The 21,890-nt window shown below is 62.3% G+C and overlaps 2 protein-coding genes and 1 long non-coding RNA gene across 6 annotated transcripts; 2 read left to right on the top strand and 1 right to left on the bottom strand.

The window, feature by feature from the left end:
* Window positions 1-79: 79 nt before the first annotated feature.
* LOC132535510 (uncharacterized) lies at window positions 80-4,930 on the bottom strand. The gene is made up of 3 exons (XR_009547297.1): window positions 4,800-4,930; window positions 2,764-3,004; window positions 80-200 (listed from the first exon to the last, which is right to left on the bottom strand). It is a non-coding gene; the product is annotated as an uncharacterized LOC132535510 (long non-coding RNA).
* C2CD4C (C2 calcium dependent domain containing 4C) lies at window positions 4,217-7,782 on the top strand. Of its 2 annotated transcripts, none has more exons than XM_060181428.1 (2): window positions 4,217-4,584; window positions 6,177-7,782. In XM_060181428.1, exon 2 carries the CDS (start codon window positions 6,187-6,189, stop codon window positions 7,306-7,308), a length of 1,122 nt encoding a protein of 373 aa, XP_060037411.1. In that variant the 5' UTR covers window positions 4,217-4,584; window positions 6,177-6,186; the 3' UTR covers window positions 7,309-7,782. The 2 variants fall into 2 exon arrangements, with proteins under 2 accessions (XP_060037411.1, XP_060037412.1); XM_060181429.1 differs by lacking the exon at window positions 4,217-4,584 and adding an exon at window positions 4,647-4,853.
* A 6,112-nt stretch (window positions 7,783-13,894) lies between these two features.
* On the top strand, window positions 13,895-20,523 carry SPMAP2 (sperm microtubule associated protein 2). 3 transcript variants are annotated; one of them, XM_060181380.1, is made up of 8 exons: window positions 13,897-14,483; window positions 14,711-14,803; window positions 14,898-15,005; window positions 15,120-15,181; window positions 15,514-15,583; window positions 16,002-16,119; window positions 17,293-17,452; window positions 20,242-20,523. In XM_060181380.1, the coding sequence occupies exons 1-8, from the start codon at window positions 13,957-13,959 to the stop codon at window positions 20,478-20,480; spliced, it is 1,377 nt and encodes a 458-aa protein (XP_060037363.1). In that variant the 5' UTR covers window positions 13,897-13,956; the 3' UTR covers window positions 20,481-20,523. The 3 variants fall into 3 exon arrangements, with proteins under 3 accessions (XP_060037364.1, XP_060037363.1, XP_007524903.2); XM_007524841.2 differs by lacking the exon at window positions 14,898-15,005 and having other exon boundaries at window positions 13,898-14,483; XM_060181381.1 differs by lacking the exons at window positions 15,120-15,181; window positions 17,293-17,452 and having other exon boundaries at window positions 13,895-14,483.
* The last annotated feature ends 1,367 nt before the right edge of the window (window positions 20,524-21,890 follow it).

The following is a 21,890-nucleotide window of genomic DNA, read 5'->3' as shown; positions in this document are numbered from 1 at the left end:
CGCTGCTCACCTTGTCTCCGCTTCTGGGGTCCCTGCCTCTCCTAGGGCCCTTGGCCTTCGGCTCTGTGCTGACTGCAAGCTGCTCTGAGGGTCCGTCCTCCTGCAGGTCCTCAGTGCGGACGGCTAATGTGGCCCCTGGTCTGAGGTGCTGGGGGGGGGTGGGGTCCCGCTTCCTCTGCAGTCAGAAGACTGAACCAATGCTATGGTGGGTCGCCAGGATGTGGCGAGCAAAAGTCACACTGATGAGCCCCAAACAGAGGGTGAAGACATTAGAAGACAGAGCTGGGGGCGTGTGGCATCACGTCTCACTTCAGAGACAAGGGGTCTGTCCCTGCAGACACCACTCTGCATCCATCTGTCCATCTTCTACCCCATAGTTAACCTTCCCATCCATCCATCTGTCCATCACATGTTCTTCCTTCTGTCCATCATCACCTAACCCTCTGTCCATCCTCTTGTCACATCTGTTCTTCTATCCATTAGTTCCTTCATCCGCTCACTCATCTTTCTATCCACCATTCACCCACCATAGTCCATCCTCCTATCCATCAGTCCATCTACCACCCATCACACGTTCATTCTTCTATTCGCTTGTTCCTTTATCTACTCACTCATATGTCCGTCCATCCATCCATGCATCCATCCATCCTTCAGTTTATCCACCTACTGACCAGTCCACCCATCACAGTCCATCCATCCGTTTATCCACCTACTGACTAGTCCATCCAGCACAGTCTGTCCATCCATCCATCCATCCATCCATCCATCCATCCATCCATCCGTTTATCCACCTACTGACCAGTCCATCCATCTGTCCATCCATCCGTCAGTTTATCCACCTACTGACCAGTCCATCCAGCACAGTCCGTCCATCCATCCATCAGTTTATCCACCTACTGACCAGTCCATCCATCCATCAGTTTATCCACCTACTGACCAGTCCATCCATCCATCAGTTTATCCACCTACTGACCAGTCCATCCATCCATCAGTTTATCCACCTACTGACCAGTCCATCCATCCATCAGTTTATCCACCTACTGACTAGTCCACCCAGCACAGTCTGTCCATCCATCAGTTTATCCACCTACTGACCAGTCCATCCAGCACAGTCCATCCATCCGTTTATCCACCTACTGACCAGTCCATCCAGCACAGTCCGTCCATCCATCAGTTTATCCACCTACTGGCCAGTCCATCCAGCACAATCCGTCCATCCATCAGTTTATCCACCTACTGACCAGTCCATCCAGCACAGTCCGTCCATCCATCAGTTTATCCACCTACTGACTAGTCCATCCAGCACAGTCCATCCATCCATCAGTTTATCCACCTACTGACTAGTCCATCCATCCGTCCATCCATCCATCCATCAGTTTATCCACCTACTAACCAGTCCATCCAGCACAGTCCATCCATCCATCAGTTTATCCACCTACTGACCAGTCCATCCAGCACAGTCCGTCCATCCATCAGTTTATCCACCTACTGACCAGTCCATCCAGCACAGTCCATCCATCCATCAGTTTATCTACCTACTGACTAGTCCATCCATCCATCCATCCATCCATCAGTTTATCCATCTGCTGACCAGTCCATCCAGCACAGTCCGTCCATCCAGTCTGTTCTTCTGTTCACTTATTCACTGGCCCATTCATCTATCTAGCACACACCCAACCTTCTCTCCACCATCCGACTATTCATCCATTGTCCATGCCTCTCTCCACTTACCACACATCTGTTTTTCCACTCATCCACCCACCCACCACCCCTCATCCCCACCTGTCAGCAAGCTGGCACTGAGCCCTCTACCAGGTGTGTATGTGTGTGGGGGGGGCTTAGTAGTGACCCACACAGATGTGCACCGTGGTGTCAGCCCTCAGGTAACTGTTCTGGAGCTCACCACAGGCTCATCGTGATGGCTGAGCTGGGGCCTGGAGCTCAGGACCCCGCCAAGAAGGGGTGGGGGCCGGGCATGTGTGCGTGGTCAGCACAGCCCACCTAGCTACCTCAGTGTCCCCCCTGGATGCATTGGATCGACCTTCTCGTGGTGCATCCTGTGAGTACCCATTTACTGGGGAAACTGACGATCCTTCCTAGCCGACTGAATCCACATGGATCCCAGTCACTTTCAAAGCCAGCAACAAGCAGACATTAGGCTCAACCTGACGCTGTTGACTGGCTACTGAAGAAGGGCAAATGCTAGAAGAAGAAGAAGTGTCCCCCTCTGGTGCTGCCTTGGCGCGAAAGTGTGCTGGGCCAGGTACACGCTTGGAGTGCTCAGGTTCTCCCGACTCTCAGAGGACACAGAAGCCAGAGAGAGGAGAGGACCACCTGGGGCTGTGCTCTGGAGGGTGGCCTTGGTTCCCCGCTTCTCCTGTCTGGTCTCCCCACCCTGAAGTCTATGTTCCTCCTAGGGCTGGGGTGATGGGATCCCGTGTCTCCAGCCTCTGCCCCCCACCCCAAACAACCTCTGCTATTCAGTCCACTAGCACAGGAGCCCCCCCCCCCCCCCGGCTCGCATCTGGGGTTCAGAGGAAACCCCTGCCTGGAACCTGGGCTCTGAGAAGGGGATCACTCTCAAGCCTGGGGAGTGGGATGCTTCCTCCACTGGCCAGCCTGACACAGGCACAACAGCTGCCCCAGAGATGCGCCCCCCTGGGGGCCTTGGGTGGATCTTCTGAGGGCCTGCCATCCTCTGGGGGAATGGACAGAGGGTCCTTCACTGTCAGGGGCTTGTGACAGGTACATAAGGACCCTTACCCCAGCTGCTTGCTTCCTCTAGGCCTCAGTCTTTCCTGGGATGGGGGACAGGGTAGGCATGTGGTTGAGGCAGGTGCTGGGGGGGGGGGGGGTCAGGACTCTGGGCCAGGCCTCCAATCCCTTTCCTCATGGAAGGAGACTCCCCTCAGACATGATGAGCTGCAGGGGAGTGGGGATCCTCAGGGGGCTCCGATGCCAGGCAGCTCTGCCTAGGACAAGATGCACAGAGAAGGCAGGACACCTGCAGGAAGCTACACAGTACCAAATGGGACTCGGGATTTGTACCTAAGTCAGCGACTCCAGGGAGCAAGTGCTCAGAGAACACTGCTGACAGGACTAGGGTGGGCCGGATCAGCCCCTGGTACCAGGAGCCCTTAGGCCCCCCTCCTCCTTGCATGCCCTCCCCCCCTCCTTGGGCTGCTGCTACAGATTCCCAAGCCCACTTGCTAATATACTCAGGGCTGATGTTACAGGCAGGGAGACTTTCCTGGAGGTGGTCTCAGGATGTGAATCTCCCCAGATGGTTGCGTGGCAGGCAGAGTGGAGCCTAGCTTAGAGAGATCCACCCTCCCCCCTGTCCCCCTGCCAGGCCCTCCTCATCTGGACACTGGAAGTGGGAGGGGAAGAACTGTGGCTATTCTGTCCTCATCCCAGTGTGGCCATGAAGAGACTGTCCCTTGCCCTTTCTCAGGCCAGAACACTCTGGAAGCTTGTCATAGAGTAAACCACAAGTCTCCCATCAGTCCCACAGCCTCCTTGTATCAATGGCTCCTTGCAAGTGAGCGTGGCTCCAGTAGGGAAAACAGAGGCTGGGAGGTGGGAAAGGCTTGAGGCAGTGGGAGGGGGGCAGGTGGGCCACACCAGGACTGGGGCCTCACCTCTGCTCCCCAGCTTCTATGTCTGCACACCTGCTCCTGTGCTTATCTAACTGCATACCTCCCTGTGAGGTACGGCTGACAGCTGAGACCCTGGTTAATTCCCACTCATGCCCCAGCTCCCCAGGGTGACAGCTGGGTCCCCACACAGCCCCTCGGGGTGACAGCTGGGTCCCCACACAGCCCCTCAGGGTGACAGCTGGGCCTCTACACAGCCCCTCAGGGTGACAGGTGAGTCCCCACACAGCCCCCTAGGGTGACAGCTGGGTCCCCACATAGCCCCCCATGGTGACACCTGGGTCTCTACTCAGCCCCCCATGGTGACACCTGGGTCTCTACACAGCCCCCATGGTGACAGGTGGGTCTCTACACAGCCCCCCCATGGTGACAGCTGGGTCTCCATACAGCCCCTCAGGGTGACAGGTGGGTCCCCACACAGCCCCTCAGGGTGACAGCTGGGTCTCTACACAGCCCCCTACAGTAACAGCTGGGTCCCCACACAACCCCTCGGGGTGACAGCTGGGTCCCCAGCCCAAGGTGACAGGTGCCAGAGCCATCCCTCCCAGTCCCTCAGGATGACAGCTCATTCACCAGCCCGCCAGGGGCTCAGTGACTCCCCAGATGAAGGAGCAGACCTCATTCCTGGGCTTCTAGAAGGAAACCTTCCTCACCCAGTGGGAAGGGGACACCAACTTGAGGACAGTGGAGCGGAGCCTGGGACTCGCGTGCGGCTGCGGCCGGCCTGTGCTCCGCCCAGGGCCAGGGATGGGGCCCCCACGAGCTCCCGCGCGTCGTTGCGCGCATACTAGGAGGAGTACGGTGGCGCGGGGCTGGGCGCTTCCCGCGCGAGCCCCGCCGCCCGGTGACTGCGTGCTGCCCGCCCGGCTTGTGCCCGCGCCGGCCAGTCCCTCGCTCGCCGGCCAACGCCGCCGCCCGCTGCCCCCAGGTGAGCCCCCCACCCCGTGACCTCCCCGCGGGGCAGCGAGCCCCCCCCAGCCGGGCCGAGGGGCTGGGGGCGAGGGGGAGGGTGCACGCGGGTCGAGAGCGCCCAGACTCACGCCCGACCTCAGCGCAGAGCGGGGACCCCCGCCCCAGCGCACCGGGAGAAGCCACAGGTGGTGGGAGGCCGGGGCGGGTGGAACTGGGGCCCTGGGGCCGCACCTCCGTCCCGGCGTCTTCCGAGCGCAAAGCCTTTAGGAGTTCGCGACCTCTCCGGTAAGAAGGGCCGCTGTCCCCCGGGAGAGCCCCGGACTCAGGCACCGCCCGCTCCCTGGGCGCCCTGGACTTCCGGCCGCGGCACCCGACCCCGAGGCGGCGGCCTGGCTCTCCCCACGCCCACGCCGCCCCTCCAACACGCACCCCCACCCCATCGCCCACCGTCGCCGCCCCGACACACCCCTGCACGCCCCGCCCCGCCCCCGGTCTCATCCAGCGCAAGGCCCGCTCCCCTCGGGCCGACCCCACCGTGCGCCCTGGACCATCCGCTCAAGTCCACCCCTCACTTATGGCCGACAACACAAGCCCACCCCTCCCCCCAGGGCCTCCACAGAGCCCACTCACTTCCACCCTGACCCCAACCAACACTCAGAGCCCAGCCCACACCCTTGGCTCATCCCCAAAGACCCAGTCCTCCGCCCATGGACCACTCCTCAGAGCCCAGACCTCCCCTCAGCCAAAGTCCTCAGACACAGCCCTCCACCCATGGCCAACCTTCCTCAGAGCCCAGCCCTCAACTCATGGCCCCCACAGAGTCACCTCCCCCCTGTCCTCGAATCACCAACTCAGAGCCCAGCCCTCCGCCCATGGACCACCCCTCAGAGCCCAGACCTCCCCCCATGGCCCACCCCTCAAAGCCCAGACCTCCCCCAATGGCCCACCCCTCAGAGCCCAGACCTCAACTCATGGCCCCCACAGAGTCACCTCCCCCCTCTCCTCGAATCACCAACTCAGAGCCCAGCCATCCCCCCATGGCCCACCACCTTAGACCCAGCCCTCCCCCCATGGCCCACCACTCAGAGCCCAGCCCTCCCCCCATGGCCCACCACTCAGAGCCCACCCCTCCCCGCATGGCCCACCCCCTCGGAGCCCAGCCCTCCCCCCATGGCCCACCCCCTCGGAGCCCAGCCCTCCCCCATGGCCCACCACTCGGAGCCCAGCCCTCCCCCCATGGCCTACCCACTGGGAGCCCAGCCCTCCCCCCATGGCCCACCCGCTGGGAGGCCAGCCCTCCCCCCATGGCCCACCCCCTCGGAGCCCAGCCCCCCAAGGCTCCTGTAGAGCCCACCACCCACCCTGTCCCCCGTCCAGTCCCTTCAGAACCCCTCCACCCACCCCCACCCACCCCCCCGCCAATCACCCCCCCCTAAGGCCCACCTGTTCCCTGGCCTACCCTACAGAGTCCACTCCCACGACCCCTGCCCCGCAGGACCACCCCTCACCCCATTCAGAGTCTGGCCGCTGTCGCTGAGCCCTGGGGGTGTGCCCTGTCCCCACTTGTCTTCCCCGTCGTGTGCGCAGCTCACCCGCCTCCCCCCGCAGCGCCGTCCCCATGAAGAAGACCCCCATGTGGTTCCTGGAGCGCCTGCGCGTGTCCGGCGAGAACGGGGCGGAGGGTGCGGACCGGGCCCGGGGGCCCGTCTACAGCAACGTGCTCACGCCCGACAAGATCCCTGACTTCTTCATCCCGCCCAAGCTGCCCGCCGCGCCTCCCGACCCCGAGGCGCCCGCCGAGCCCGGGCCCCAGTCCCCCGAGCCCGGCCGCGCGCCCCGCAGCCCGCGCCTGCCCGCACGCCTGGCCGCCGAAAGCCGCAGCCTGCTGAAGGCCGCCACGCGCCACGTGATCCAGGTGGAGAGTGCGGAGGACTGCGCGGAGGAGGCAGCCCTGCCCGCGTCCACACCCGCGCCCGCTGAGAGCCCGCGGCGCGAGGCCCTGCGCCCAGGGGAGCCCGGCGCCCCCTCGCAGGCCGGCTCCCCCGGCGCCGCGCGCCGCGCAGCCCGGCCTCGGCCCGACGGCGGGGACGCGGCGCTGCGGGGTCCCAGTGGTGGCGAGAGCGACACCGGCTCGTCGGCCGAGTCCTCGCCCTTCGGCTCGCCCCTGCTGTCGCGCTCCGTGTCGCTGCTGCGCGGCTTCGCGCTGGACGGCCAGGCCAAGGTCAGCCAGCTCACGCAGGCCGTGGCCCGGCCCGGCTCGCTGTCCGCGGACGACAGCTCCCCGCAGGCCAGCCCGGGAGCCCGCCGCCGCCGGCCCCGCCGCGCCCCCGCGCCGCCCGCGCCCCCGGCGCCGCCCGCGCCGGGCGAGCAGGCCGTGCATCTGGGTCCCCGCGGCAGCGTGCGGCTGCGGGCCGAGTACCAGGCTGCTCAGGCCCGGCTGCGGGTGCGGCTGCTGGCGGCCGAGGGCCTGTACGACCGGCGCTGGGACGCGCGCGCCATCCACTGCTGCGTGGCGCTCTGCCTGCTGCCCGGGAAGCTGCAGAAGCAGCGCAGCACCGTGGTCAAGCACAGCCGGCGCCCCGAGTTCAACGAGGACTTCTTCTTCGACGGGCTGGGCCCCGCCTGCGTGGGCAAGCTGGCGCTGCGCATCAAGGTGGTCAACAAGGGCAGCAGCCTCAAGAGGGACACGCTGCTGGGCGAGAAGGAGCTGCCGCTGGCCGCGCTGCTGCCCTGTGCCTGAGCCCGGCTGGGGTCCTGGCCCTTGTCTCTGAGCTGGAGAGGCAGAGAAAGGGAGACGCCGGGCACCCTGGCCTCCTCCAGTGCCTGGGGCAGGAATGCAACCTGGGCGGGACAGTGGCGGGGCTGTGCACTGTGTGTGGGGGGCTGTCTCACTGGTCTCTAGAGTCTTTGATGCCCAGGGGAGCTGCTTCACTGGCCTCTATTCTCTCAAGCCCAGGGGAGCTGCTTCACTGGCCTCTAGAGTCTCTCATGCCCAGGGGAGCTGTCTCACTGGCCTCTAGAGTCTCTCATGCCCAGGGGAGCTGCTTCACTGGCCTCTAGAGTCTCTCATGCCCAGGGGAGCTGTCTCACTGGCCTCTAGAGTCTCTCATGCCCAGGGGAGCTGTCTCACTGGCCTCTAGAGTCTCTCATGCCCAGGGGAGCTGTCTCACTGGCCTCTAGAGTCTCTCATGCCCAGGGGAGCTGTCTCACTGGCCTCTAGTCTCTTATGTCCAGGGGAGCTGTTTCACTGGCCTCTAGAGTCTTTGATGCCCAGGGGAGCTGCTTCACTGGCCTCTAGAGTCTCTCATGCCCAGGGGAGCTGCTTCACTGGCCTCTAGAGTTTCTCATGCCCAGGGGAGCTGTCTCACTGGCCTCTAGAGTCTCTCATGCCCAGGGGAGCTGTCTCACTGGCCTCTAGTCTCTCAAGCCCAGGGGAGCTAATTCACTGGCCTCTAGAGTCTCTCATGCCTAGGGGAGCTGTCTCACTGGCCTCTAGAGTCTCTCATGCCCAGGGGAGCTGTCTCACTGGCCTCTAGTCTCTTATGTCCAGGGGAGCTGCTTCACTGGCCTCTAGAGTCTCTCATGCCCAGGGGAGCTGTTTCACTGGCCTCTAGAGTCTCTCATGCCCAGGGGAGCTGCTTCACTGGCCTCTAGAGTCTCTCATGCCCAGGGGAGCTAATTCACTGGCCTCTAGAGTCTCTCATGCCCAGGGGAGCTGTCTCACTGGCCTCTAGAGTCTCTCATGCCCAGGGGAGCTGTCTCACTGGCCTCTAGAGTCTCTCATGCCCAGGGGAGCTGTCTCACTGGCCTCTAGTCTCTTATGTCCAGGGGAGCTGTTTCACTGGCCTCTAGAGTCTTTGATGCCCAGGGGAGCTGCTTCACTGGCCTCTAGAGTCTCTCATGCCCAGGGGAGCTGCTTCACTGGCCTCTAGAGTTTCTCATGCCCAGGGGAGCTGTCTCACTGGCCTCTAGAGTCTCTCATGCCCAGGGGAGCTGTCTCACTGGCCTCTAGTCTCTTATGTCCAGGGGAGCTGCTTCACTGGCCTCTAGAGTCTCTCATGCCCAGGGGAGCTGTTTCACTGGCCTCTAGAGTCTCTCATGCCCAGGGGAGCTGCTTCACTGGCCTCTAGAGTCTCTCATGCCCAGGGGAGCTAATTCACTGGCCTCTAGAGTCTCTCATGCCCAGGGGAGCTGTCTCACTGGCCTCTAGAGTCTCTCATGCCCAGGGGAGCTGTCTCACTGGCCTCTAGTCTCTCAAGCCCAGGGGAGCTAATTCACTGGCCTCTAGAGTCTCTCATGCCCAGGGGAGCTGTCTCACTGGCCTCTAGAGTCTCTCATGTCCAGGGGAGCTGTCTCACTGGCCTCTAGAGTTTCTCATGCCCAGGGGAGCTGTCTCACTGGCCTCTAGTCTCTCAAGCCCAGGGGAGCTGCTTCACTGGCCTCTAGAGTCTCTCATGCCCAGGGGAGCTAATTCACTGGCCTCTAGAGTCTCTCATGCCCAGGGGAGCTGCTTCATTGGCCTCTAGAGTCTCTCAAGCCCAGGGGAGCTGTCTCACTGGCCTCTAGAGTCTCTCATGCCCAGGGGAGCTGTCTCACTGGCCTCTAGAGTCTCTCATGCCCAGGGGAGCTGTCTCACTGGCCTCTAGAGTCTCTCATGCCCAGGGGAGCTGTCTCACTGGCCTCTAGAGTCTCTCATGCCCAGGGGAGCTGTCTCACTGGCCTCTAGAGTCTCTCATGCCCAGGGGAGCTGTCTCACTGGCCTCTAGAGTCTCTCAAGCGCAGGGGAGCTGCTTCATTGGCCTCTAGAGTCTCTCATGCCCAGGGGGGCTGTCTCATTGGCCTCTAGAGTCTCTCAAGCGCAGGGGAGCTGCTTCATTGGCCTCTAGAGTCTCTCATGCCCAGGGGAGCTGCTTCACTGGCCTCTAGAGTCTCTCATGCCCAGGGGAGCTGCTTCACTGGCCTCTAGAGTCTCTCATGCCCAGGGGAGCTATTTTCTGGCCCCTCTCTCTCACTGCCCCAAGCAGCTGTTTTGTTGCCGTCAGGGCTTCACTAGAGCCCTGTGCCTGCAGAACTCTCATAGGCCCTACAAGCTCTCCCCGCTTTTCCTCCAGACTGAAGGTGAAAGAGGGAAGGCGTGGCGCCACAGCACCATTCCACAGCTCCTGTGGCTGCCCTGAGCAGCTGCTCCCAGCTGCTCCCAGACTGGTGGCTCAAACTCAAATTCTCATGGCTCATAAAATGTGCACTCTGTCAGTGGTACCATTTCCTGATCTCTTCGTTTAAAACTGTTATTTATGTGTTAATTAGTGAGAGACAGAAGCAGAGCATCACTCTGGCACATGCAATGCTGGGGCGGAACTGGGGACCTCGTGCTTGAGAGTCCAAAGCTTTTATCCCCTAGGTTCGTTTCTGGGACTTCTCTCTTTTTTACTCTCCAGCTCATCTGGGCCTTGCATCTTTGTGACTCCCCTGCTTCTGCCAAATTTTGTTTTCCTTGTAATCTGAGAGAGGGGAAGATAGAGCAGGAGAGACATAACAGCACTGCTCATGGTTCATAGAACGCCCATCCACAGCCTGAGCCATCTCCTGGCCTCAGAGCAGTGCCCCCTTGCAGGGCAAGCACCCTCCACGGGGGCCTCAAAGCTGTGTATCACCCCCTCCTGCAGGTGTGTCCAGTGGCCACAGGTCCTGTCCCGAGACTGACTTCTCCCGTCCTGCCCCCCCACCCCAGCACTAGTTCCCAGGCCTGTGGCTTCAGGCAGCTGTCCATCCAGCCGAGGGTGTGCTCACAGGTGCCCTCAGGAGCCCCCCTCCTCTCCCTCTCCATGCCCTGTCCAGCCACCCTGGGGCACCCAGCAGCTCCCCTTTCATGTCAGCCCCACCCCCAGCTGGTGGCTGGTGGCTCTGTGGACCTGTGCTTGCTCTCTCTTCTCCTGCCGGCATCTCTGCTCTGAGGGGACTGGCCTGCTCCACCCCCTCGCTGTTTGTTTATAGACGCTGTTTTTAGTGCAATAAAGGTGTTTCAGAGCGTGGGGGCGGCTCACTGCTTGGTGGAGGGAGGACCTGCGGGAATCCCCAGGCTGTGGGGACACCGGTGGGTGGGACATGGGCACCCTCCTGATGCAGGGCCCGCCAGCAACAGGCTGGGCAGGGGAAAGTCTTGCTGTGCTCACGGTGGGGGCAGGGGTTTGATGGCACACATGCTGTACCACACCATGGAGCCCATTCAGCACCCGTGGGAGCCTTCATGGCCAGCACCCCTGGGACCCCCCTCCATAAGCACCCACCACTCATCGTGTTCCCCTCTTGAGCCCCCACCCACAAGGACCCTTGCAGCTAGCCTCCCAATCCCAGCATCCCTAGAACCCCCATCCATACACTCCTCATTCCGACCACCCATAGAGTCCCCTTCCTGAATCCCCACCCACCCCCAGAGCCCCCCCCCCCCGGAAACCAGCTCCCTGCTCTTGTCTGAAAGCAGGGTTCCCCAGGGCTAGGGGTCACAGACACCCGTACAAGTGAACCTTGCTGTGTTTGAGGACTTGGGTTCGAGCCTGGCCACTCAGGGCCTCTCCTTGGCACTCCGTGGTGAAGCTGGGTCTGGGGTAGGAATGGGGAGGGGGCTCCATGTCCTGCAGCTCTCCTACCCTGTACCAAGTGGGGAGACTGAGGTGTGGAGAAGGGGCTCCCCCACTTCCTGCCCACTCTTTCAGCTTCCTCAGGGTACTGGGCTGCACACACCCAGCCGTGTGCCGAGACTGGCAGGTGGCAGAGTCGAAGGGGGCGGGTGCCCGTGAGGACAAGTTTGGGGGAGAGGCCAGGCGGGTCCCCTGCCCGTCACCAACGGTCCTGTCCCCGCCCCAGCCTGCGTGTAGGGCTGCGTGTGCTAGGGTGAAACCAAGGTCCCACAGAAGCTGCCTGGAACCCATGCAACTCTAGCAGGGGCCCTGACACCGGCTCCGCTGAGGACCCTGGCACCTCACACCAGAGCTGAACCTCTTGAGGGCTCTGGGGGAAGGTGGTGAGTGCCTTGTTGCAGGAAGGTCCCCTCTAGGCCCCCACATCAGGACCTGGCTCCCCCAGACCCTAGTAGGTCTAATCCCCTGATCCGGTAGCACAGTGGGTTAAGTGCATGAGGCACAAAGCACAAGGACCGGCGGGAGGATTCCAGTTCAAGCCCCCGGCTCCCCACCTGCAGGGGTGTCGCTTCACAGGTGGTGAAGCAGGTCTGCAGGTGTCTATCTTTGTCTCTCCCTCTCTGTCTTCCCTCTGCTCTCCATTTCTCTCTGTCCTATCCAACAATGAATGAACAATAATAACCACAACAAGGCTACAACTACAAGGGCAACAAAGGGAAAAAAAAATGGCCTCCAGGAGCAGTGGATTCTTGGTGCAGGCACTGAGCCCCAGCAATAACCCTGGAGGCAATAAATAAATAAATAAATAATCCCCTGATCTCAGCGTGGCTCCTTTCCCCCTCTGTGGGTTGAGAGATGCGGGGCAGGAGGCTGTAGGGAGCCCTGGCAGCACCCCAACACTCAGTCTGGCTGAGGAGCAGCTGCTTCCTGGGGGCCTCAGGATATGTTGCTGGGGCAACCCGATGCTTCCTACCTGCTTCTGCCCCTGGTGCCAGCCTGCTTGTGCATGTGCACCGAGTGTGACACACACATGTCCTCCCATAGCCACATGCCTTGCCTGCGTGTGGTGTGTGCTGGGTGATCAGCCTGTGTGGAACACGCATGTGAGGTGCTGTGTGTGCATGCCACAGGGACCTGGGGAAGCCCCCGCCCTTGCCCTTGCCCAGGGGGTATGGGACTGTAATCTGGGGAAGATTCCCCCCCCCCTTGCCCTTGCCCTTGCCCAGGGGGTATGGGACTGTAATCTGGGGAAGATCCCCCCTTGCCCTTGCCCAGGGGGTATGGGACTGTAATCTGGGGAAGATCCCCCCCGCCCTTGCCCTTGCCCAGGGGGTATGGGACTGTAATTTGGGGAAGATCCCCCCTTGCCCAGGGGGTATGGGACTGTAATCTGGGGAAGATCCTCCCTTGCCCTTGCCCAGGGGGTATGGGACTGTAATCTGGGGAAGATCCCCCCCTGCCCTTGCCCAGGGGGTATGGGACTGTAATCTGGGGAAGATCCTCCCTTGCCCTTGCCCAGGGGGTATGGGACTGTAATCTGGGGAAGATCCCCCCCTGCCCTTGCCCAGGGGGGTATGGGACTGTAATCTGGGGAAGATTCCCCCCCCCCCCCCGCCCTTGCCCTTGCCCAGGGGGTATGGGACTGTAATCTGGGGAAGATCCCAGGAGGTATGGGACTGTAGTTTGTGCCTCCGCTCCTTCTGGCCCTGTGTAGACGGTTCCCCAGCTGGCCTACCCCCTTCCAGCTGGGTGGCAGCAGCTGGGCCCTGGACCACAGGAGTGTGTATCCCAGTCAGGTGGGGGCTGGGGGCTGGGTAAGAATAGGGGGCTGAGTGTAGGGTGGTGGTGGGGCTTGGGGTTGGGTGGGAGTTGGGGGCTGAGGTGGGGATGCTGGGTGGGGGCTGTGGGCAGGAGCCAAGGTGAGGACATGGGGTAGTGCTGTTCCCCTCAGTAGGGCCATGTAGCCCCCAGGATCAACCTGGCTTCTGTCTTCTGGGGCTTTGAAGTGGAGGAAACTTTAATAAGACACAACTTGCCCTGGAGCCTCCAGAGGTGAGAGCTTGGCTCCTGGAGGTCTGCCTTCTGTGCCCCAGTTTACCTTCTGGGCCCTTGTAGACTGTATGTGTGAGATGCACCTGGGAGTAGGGGACCGGGGACCCTCCCCAAGACTGCCTGCCCCTCATGCAGGGGTGAACCAAGGCAGGTGTGGCAGCGCCCCCCACCCCACCCCATCAGGGGCCTGATGGGGAGGAAATGGCCTGGCAAGGCTCTGGCCTCCATGGTGTTTGTTTGCTTGCTTGCTTCTCATTTTAAAAAGAGATTTTATTATGTTACTAAGAAGTATTTATTACACCCGAGGGAGACAGCGTTCCATGAGATACACAGCAGAGAAGACCCAGTTCTGTCCCCTCCTCCACAGAGGCCCAGGCCTCCTGTTGTGGTCAGAGAACTTTCCAGATGCACCAGCTATGCCCTGGCTTGCACTGAGCTGGGTCCAGGTGAGAGCCCCAGCACCACATGGGCAGTGCTTTGACACTGGAGGAAGACTGGGACTGATCTCATCTAAAGGAGCAGAGTGATGGGTCAGCACGAGACCCCAGTGGTCAAGCAGCAGGTGAGCTCCTGCCAGCTCAGGTGTGGACAAGTTCAGCAGGTGAGGGGTGACAGGGTGGGGCACTGCTTGGGCAGGTGTCCCATATGGGAGAGCACAGGGAGGGCGTTGTCAGAGCCCCACCCACAGCAGGCCTGGAATGTGGCCATTCTCTCGTTGCCTGGCAACTGTCACATGGGTGTTGAGGGAACTTGGTGGCAGGTCTGAAGCTGCTCCGTCCATGGGGGACCACAGGAGAAGCTCGCTGGACCCCCCAGCTGGCCGCTCCCAGCCAGGGTCCTTGTCCCAGGACGTCCTCCCCGGCCGCTCCCAGCCGGGGTCCTTGTCCCAGGATGTCCTCCCCGACCGCTCCCAGCCGGGGTCCCTGTCCCAGGACATCCTCCCCGGCCGCTCCCAGCCAGGGTCCCTGTCCCAGGAAGCCCAGCCCAGGGCCCAAGGGAGCCTAGAGGAGGAGGAGGACCTGAGTGTCCCGGGCACTGCATTTGAGCAGCGGGACTCCAAGTACCAGGATGTGGAGGACGGGGGCCGAGGGTCGCTTGTTCAGGAGGCGGAGCTGCCCCCCGAGGAGGAGGTGGCTGTGGAGGAGCCCTTGAACCCTGAGGAGGCCACGTCAGAGCAGCAGCAGGCTCTGAAGAAGGACACAGAGGAGGGGGTGGCTGAGATGAGGTGAGTGGGGGCTGGGGACCAGGGGCTGGGGGTCCTGGGAAGTGGGGGGCAGGGGAGCTTATATGGACAATGGGGGGGGGCTGGGGGCAGCTCAGGGAGCTGGGGTGTGGGCACAGATGGGAGAGCTGTGGTGGGGGGGCAGGGTGAGGTGGCCCTCGGGCATCAGGGGCAGGTGTGGGACCCCTGCCGGGGGCCTCAGGCTGGGTGCTGATCTGCCCTCCCTGCAGCCGGCTGTCCATCACCCAGCGCTTCCCGGGGAGGCGGCACCGGCTGCGGGACCTGGCCAGGCCCAAGACCGACTGGCAGAGCGTGAAGGACAGGTGAGTGGGGGGGCACATGGGGGCCCCACCCTGGCCCAGACCTTGGGGGCGGGGGCTGGGCAGGCCAGAGGCGCAGGGCGGGGCTGTATCACAGGAGTACCCGGCGGCGGCGGCGGCAGCGTGTCCCCAGGATCAAGTTCACGTGTCAGGGGTACACCTGGGTGTCCCCCTGCATGAAGAGCCTGCACTTCTGTATCTACTGGTGAGCTCCTCCACCGCTGTGGGCTCACCCAGCACCCTGACCCCCGCCCCTCCCTCCCAGCACGGTGGGGTGGGTGGGGTGCCCGCTGGCTCAGGGAGACCCACTGCCTTCCAGGCCGTCGGTGTACTGGACTGAGCGCTTCGTCAAGGACACCACCCTGTCCATCACTGTACCCGGTGGGTGGGTGGGCCGCTTCCAGTCTCATGGTGGGGGCTCAGGCTTGCCCGAGGTCCTCCCAAGCCTGCCCCATCCCACTGGGCCAGGTGCCTTGGGGATATATTGCCCCCTCCCCCCTCTCCTCCCCACCCTGCAAGGTGGCAGAGGAAGCCCCAGGTGACAGACCCCTGGTGACAGGTCCCTCGGGACACCTACACCCCCCTCCCCGGCAGGGTGGCTCAGAAGCCCCAGGTGACAGACCCCTGGTGACAGGTCCCTCGGGACATCTACAGCTCCCCTCCCTGGCAGGGTGGCTCAGGAAACCCCAGGTGACAGTCTGTCTCCTCTCTAGCCGTGTCCCGCCGCGTGGAGGAACTGGCTCGACCCAAGAGGTTCTACTCAGAGTATTACAACAACAACAGGTGGGGCACCGTCTCCCTGAAATGAGCTCCCACATTTACACTTGGGGGGTGTGGGTCAGGATCTGACACTCAGGGTTCAGGAGCTCAGTCAGCACAGAGCTGCGCCCCCCTTCTCCAGACTCCTGCACCCCCAGAACTGGAGGACAGAGAAGGAACTCACACACATGTACACAGTCTCACACAGGCACACTGGCAGGGCAAATGCCTGCTCACACAGTGTGTACACATGCCTTGCTCTCACACACATATTTAACTTGTACACACAGAGAGCACCCATGTGCGTGTGCTCACGGCCTCACAGGCATGCTGACACACATGAACATGCTTTCCATGCACTTGTCACATGACCCAGTGCAGGCACTCATGTGCACAAAGCTGCACCCAGCCTGGGCTCGGCCTCAAATGTGATGTCCCTCAGGAGGGCCGCAGGCTGGCCAGTCCAGCGACCCACCTTGAAGCACCAGGCATCCAGTCGTCTGCAGGAGCTGGCCACCCCAAAGCCACGGAACAACATCTGGTGCTTAGCCATGTCTCAGGTGGGTGCTGGCACCCAGGGCACTGGGATTCCCCCGGGAGATGGGGGCTGGAGGACCTACAGCAGCTGCCATGGGTCGAGGGGGTGCAGCAGCCTCCTGAGGGATGGGTCTTCCTATCACCTGGGGACACCAGGACTCCTCTCTGCAGCCACTGCTGCCAGACGTCACCCCTAATGGTTGCTGCCCCTCACAGGAGAGCCTCTGAGGGATGGGTCTTCCTATCACCTGGGGACACCGGGACTCCTCTCTGTAGCCACTGCCCTCCAGACGTCACCCCTAATGGTTGCTGCCCCTCACAGGAGAGCCTCTGAGGGATGGGTCTTCCTATCACCTGGGGACACCGGGACTCCTCTCTGTAGCCACTGCCCTCCAGACGTCACCCCTAATGGTTGCTGTCCCTCACAGGAGAGCCTCTGAGGGATGGGTCTTCCTATCACCTGGGGACACCGGGACTCCTCTCTGTAGGCACTGCCCTCCAGACGTCACCCCTAATGGTTGCTGCCCCTCACAGGAGAGCCTCTGAGGGATGGGTCTTCCTATCACCTGGGGACACCGGGACTCCTCTCTGCAGCCACTGCTGCCAGACGTCACCCCTAATGGTTGCTGCCCCTCACAGGAGAGCCTCTGAGGGATGGGTCTTCCTATCACCTGGGGACACCGGGACTCCTCTCTGTAGCCACTGCCCTCCAGACGTCACCCCTAATGGTTGCTGCCCCTCACAGGAGAGCCTCTGAGGGATGGGTCTTCCTATCACCTGGGGACACCGGGACTCCTCTCTGTAGCCACTGCCCTCCAGACGTCACCCCTAATGGTTGCTGTCCCTCACAGGAGAGCCTCTGAGGGATGGGTCTTCCTATCACCTGGGGACACCGGGACTCCTCTCTGTAGCGACTGCCCTCCAGACGTCACCCCTAATGGTTGCTGCCCCTCACAGGAGAGCCTCTGAGGGATGGGTCTTCCTATCATCTCCTCTCTGTAGCCACTGCCTTCCAGACGTCACCCCTAATGGTTTCTGCCCCTCACTGGAGTGCCTCTGGGCCCATCATGGCAGTACTGCTGGGGGCTCAGGCTTCTGGGGCGATTGCAGGCATGGGTCTGGGATGCACTGGCTTCTCAGGGACCTGCAGGCCGCTCTCCCCACTGGCTGGCCACATTCCTCTGCCCCATTCCCAGGTGTCCCAGGTCTCCAAGGCGGCACAGACAGCGGTGCCCAGTAAGAGGACGCTGCGGCTGTCCCAGCCCCGGGCCCCGGCTGCCCTGGCTGAGGAGTGGGACCCCATGCCCAAGCCCAAGCACCGTATGTCGGACTACAACCGTCTGCTGCAGCTGTCCAGTGCGTGGCCCTGGGCTCCTCTGTGTGGCCTCCCAGGAATGCAGGGCCAGGGGCCACCCTGTAGGCCACCCTGCCATGCCCCTCAACTGTGGAACAGTCTTCCACACAGCCCCCAGGGTCACATGCAGAGCTGAAAGGGCCATCCTGGGGGCAAAGTTGGGGGGAGGGAGAGAGTTGGGGTGCAGGGAGAGAGCTGGGGTGCAGATAGTGCTGGGGTGCAGGGAGAGAGGTGGTTTCAAGGAGAGAGCTGGGGTGCAGGGAGAGAGTTGGGGTGCAGGGAGAGAGAGTCGGGGTGCAAGGAGAGCTGGGGTGCATAGAGAGAGTTGGGGTGCAGGAAGAGAGCTGGAGTATAGGGAGACAGTTGGGTGCTTGGGGAGAGGGAGCTGGGTGCAGGGAGAGAGCTGGGTGCAGGGAGAGAGCTGGGGTGCAAGGAGAGCTGGGGTGCAGGGAGAGAGCTGGGGTGCAGGGAGAGAGCTGGGTGCAGGGAGAGAGCTGGGTGCAGGGAGAGAGCTGGGTGCAGGGAGAGAGCTGGGGTGCAGGGAGAGAGCTGGGGTGCAAGGAGAGAGCTGGGGTGCAAGGAGAGCTGGGGTGCAGGGAGAGAGCTGGGGTGCAGGGAGAGAGCTGGGGTGCAGGGAGAGAGCTGGGTGCAGGGAGAGAGCTGGGTGCAGGGAGAGAGCTGGGTGCAGGGAGAGAGCTGGGGTGCAAGGAGAGCTGGGGTGCAGGGAGAGAGCTGGGGTGCAGGGAGAGAGAGTCGGGGTGCAAGGAGAGCTGGGGTGCATAGAGAGAGTTGGGGTGCAGGAAGAGAGCTGGAGTATAGGGAGACAGTTGGGTGCTTGGGGAAAGAGAGCTGGGTGCAGGGAGAGAGCTGGGTGCAGGAAGAGAGCTGGGGTGCAAGGAGAGCTGGGGTGCAGGGAGAGAGCTGGGTGCAGGGAGAGAGCTGGGGTGCAGGGAGAGAGCTGGGTGCAGGGAGAGAGCTGGGTGCAGGGAGAGAGCTGGGGTGCAGGGAGAGAGCTGGGGTGCAGGGAGAGAGCTGGGGTGCAAGGAGAGCTGGGGTGCAGGGAGAGAGCTGGGTGCAGGGAGAGAGCTGGGTGCAGGGAGAAAGCTGGGGTGCACGAAGAGAGAGAGCTGGGTGCAGGGAGAGAGCTGGGGTGTATGAAGAGAGAGCTGGGTGCAGGGAGAGAGCTGGGTGCAGGGAGAAAGCTGGGGTGCAAGGAGAGAGAGCTGGGTGCAGGGAGAGAGTTGGGGTGCAGGGAGAGAGAGTCGTCGCAAGGGGAGGTGCAGTGCATGGAGAGAGCTGGGGTGCATGGAGAGAGCTGGGGTGCAGGGAGAGAGTTGGGGTGCAGGGAGAGAGAGTCAGGGTGCAAGGAGAGCTGGGGTGCATGGAGACAGAGTTGGGGTGCAGGGAGAGAGTTGGGTGTGGAGAGAGCTGGGGTGCATGGAGAGAGAGTGCTGGGGTGCAGGGAAAGAGAGAGTTGGGGTGCATGGAGAGTTGGAGTGCAGGGAGAGAGCTGGGGTGCAGAGAGGGCTGGGGTGCAAGGAAAGAGGTGGGTGCAGGGAGAGAGAGTTGGGGTGCAGGGAGAGAGCTGGTGTGCAGATAGTGCTGGGGTGCAGGGAGAGAGGTGGTTGCAGGGAGAGAACTGGGGTGCAGGGAGAGAGAGCTGGGGTGCAGGGGGAGAGAGTCGGGTGCAAGGAGAGCTGGGATGCAGGGAGAGAGCTGGGGTGCAGGGAGAGAGCTGGGGTGCAGGGAGAGAGCTGGGTGCAGGGAGAGAGCTGGGTGCAGAGAGAGCTGGGTGCAGGGAGAGAGCTGTCTGCAGAGAGAGCTGGGTGCAGAGAGAGTTGGGGTGCAGGGAGAGAGCTGGGTGCAGGGAGAGAGCTGTCTATAGGGAGAGAGCTGGGTGCAGGGAGAGAGCTGTCTGCAGGGAGAGAGCTGGGTGCAGAGAGAGAGCTGGGTGCAGGAAGAGAGCTGGGTGCAGGGAGAGAGCTGTCTGCAGGGAGAGAGCTGGGTGCAGGAAGAGAGCTGTCTGCAGGGAGAGAGCTGGGTGCAGGGAGAGAGCTGGGTGCAGGGAGAGAGCTGTCTGCAGGGAGAAAGCTGGGTGGAGAGAGAGAGCTGGGTGCAGGGAGAGAGCTGTCTGCAGGGAGAGAGCTGGGTGCAGGAAGAGAGCTGGGTGCAGGGAGAGAGCTGTCTGCAGGGAGAGAGCTGGGTGCAGAGAGAGAGCTGGGTGCAGGAAGAGAGCTGGGTGCAGGGAGAGAGCTGTCTGCAGGGAGAGAGCTGGGTGCAGGGAGAGAGCTGGGTGCAGGGAGAGAGCTGGGTGCAGGGAGAGAGCTGGGTGCAGGGAGAGAGCTGTCTATAGGGAGAGAGCTGGGTGCAGGGAGAGAGCTGTCTGCAGGGAGAGAGCTGGGTGCAGGGAGAGAGCTGGGTGCAGGGAGAGAGCTGTCTGCAGGGAGAAAGCTGGGTGGAGAGAGAGAGCTGGGGTGCAGGGAGAGAGCTGTCTGCAGGGAGAGAGCTGTCTGCAGGGAGAGAGCTGGGTGCAGAGAGAGAGCTGGGTGCAGGGAGAAAGCTGGGGTGCAGGACATGCACATGTGACCACACAGTCACAGTACACTTGTATTCACAGAAGCACAAGTTCACTCACAATCACAGTTACACATGCTGACAGCCACTGTCACACACGTGTGCGGTGCCATCCGTGCACACGCTGTCACTCGCAGCCATCTGACCCTCTTCTGGTCTGCGTCTCTTGGGACCCCAGGGTGACTCCTCCCGCCCTGACGCCCCTCCCGCCCCCCAGCACCCAAGGCCCAGTCGGAGAAGTGCGTCCCAGACCGAGACCCGCGCTGGGAGGTACAGGATGTCACCAAGAAGGCGGTAGCCAGCCCCCGGACCCTGTCCCTGGCCCAGCCCAAGGTGCGCAAGGACCTGAACGAAGGCTACGACCCCTACCACATCTCCCCCGCGACCCTGCTGGCGCGCGCCTCCCCGCGCCTGGACGAGCTCGCCACCCCCAAGAGCACCACCAGGAAGGCGTGAGCGCCGCCTGCTGCAGTTCCCAGTAAACACCCACCGAACCGCATGGCCGTATGTGTCTGGGGGTGCGGGGCGCCGCGGGAGGGGTTACATCCTCGGCACCCAGCCCCTCCTCCTCGCCTTCCCACGCCACACGCTCCACCCAGGGGCGAGGGAACACCGCACCAGGAGCACCGACGGCCCTCGCCCCTGCCCCAGGGACCCCTCGCACGAGTGCACCACTCCCAGCCAGAGAGGCCAGGCCGGAGGGCTGCAGAGAGCTCACCTGGGGGAGCATGTGCCTTATCATGCACTCAGTCCAGCTGGAGCCTCAGCACCCTATGGGTGGTGTCCCTATGGCACTGGAGGGAGCTCCCAAGCTGTGGCCTCTCTCTTATCTGTCCGAAAGCCATCATGGCCCAAAGCAGTGGGCTTGTGCAGACTAGAGGCCCTGGCTCCGTGACTATATCAACACGACAGGCAATGGCAGGGCACTCATGGTGAGGCATATGCACTATGGTGTGGGGTACAGCACCCGCCCCCCACCCCCACCCCCTCATGCAGTGATGTGGTCATTGCAATTTTCAGGCCGAGCTTCGCATATTTAGAAAGGAGAGGGAAAGATAACAGGAGCTAGCACAGCAACGCCCCACCCTATCCATGGAGCTTCCCCATTGCCGTCTGAGGTGTTCCATGTGGTGCCTGGGGGCTTATGCACCGGTTAAGTGCACTTATTAGAGTGTGCAAGGATGTAGGTTCAAGCCCCTGGTCCTCACCTTCAGGGAGAAAGCTTCACAAGTGGTGAAGCAGAGCTGCAAGTGTTTCTCTGTCTCTCTCCCTATTTCCCCCTCCATTCTCAATTTCTGTCTCTCTCCAACAATAAAGAAAAAGAGGGGGCAGTGGATGTCATGGGGGGCAGAGGGGGCACTGGGAGGACAAGGGGAGCCACAGAGCACGGGGTACAGGGCGTGGCAGGTTGAGGTCCCTGGGACACACTTCTCCAAGCTCTTATTGTGCACTTATGCAAGTCCCTGGTTCTCTCCTGAGCACACTAGCTGCATTCTCCCTAGGGCACAAGTGCAGAAAGTTCCAGAACCATCTGTCCTCTCACTTGGGGCCTTGGTTTTCTCCTTTGTCCCCCTGAGTGGTGCCCATCCTGCAACAGAAAAAGCAGGAAGTGCACGGGGTAGATTCCCAAACCCAGGACCCTGCAAGCCCTCAGGTCCCTCCTCGGCCCCGCCCCCACAGAGGTTAGCTCCGCCAGACCACGCCCCACAAAGAATAGCCACGCCCACACCCGACGCTGCAGCCAATCATCTCGTGTCGCTGCAACTCTTTGCGTCCCCGTGCTTTCCGATTCGGGCTCTGGCGGATGGCCCCGCCCCTCTCTTCAACCAATCAGGGCGCTGTCCCGGCGCCTGGTCCCGCCCCTGC

This window comes from Erinaceus europaeus, chromosome 23, assembly GCF_950295315.1.
Source record: "Erinaceus europaeus chromosome 23, mEriEur2.1, whole genome shotgun sequence".
Classification (NCBI taxonomy): Eukaryota; Metazoa; Chordata; class Mammalia; order Eulipotyphla; family Erinaceidae; genus Erinaceus; species Erinaceus europaeus.
Note: the sequence above shows the minus strand (reverse complement) of the source record. Positions and strands in the feature narration are given on the sequence as shown.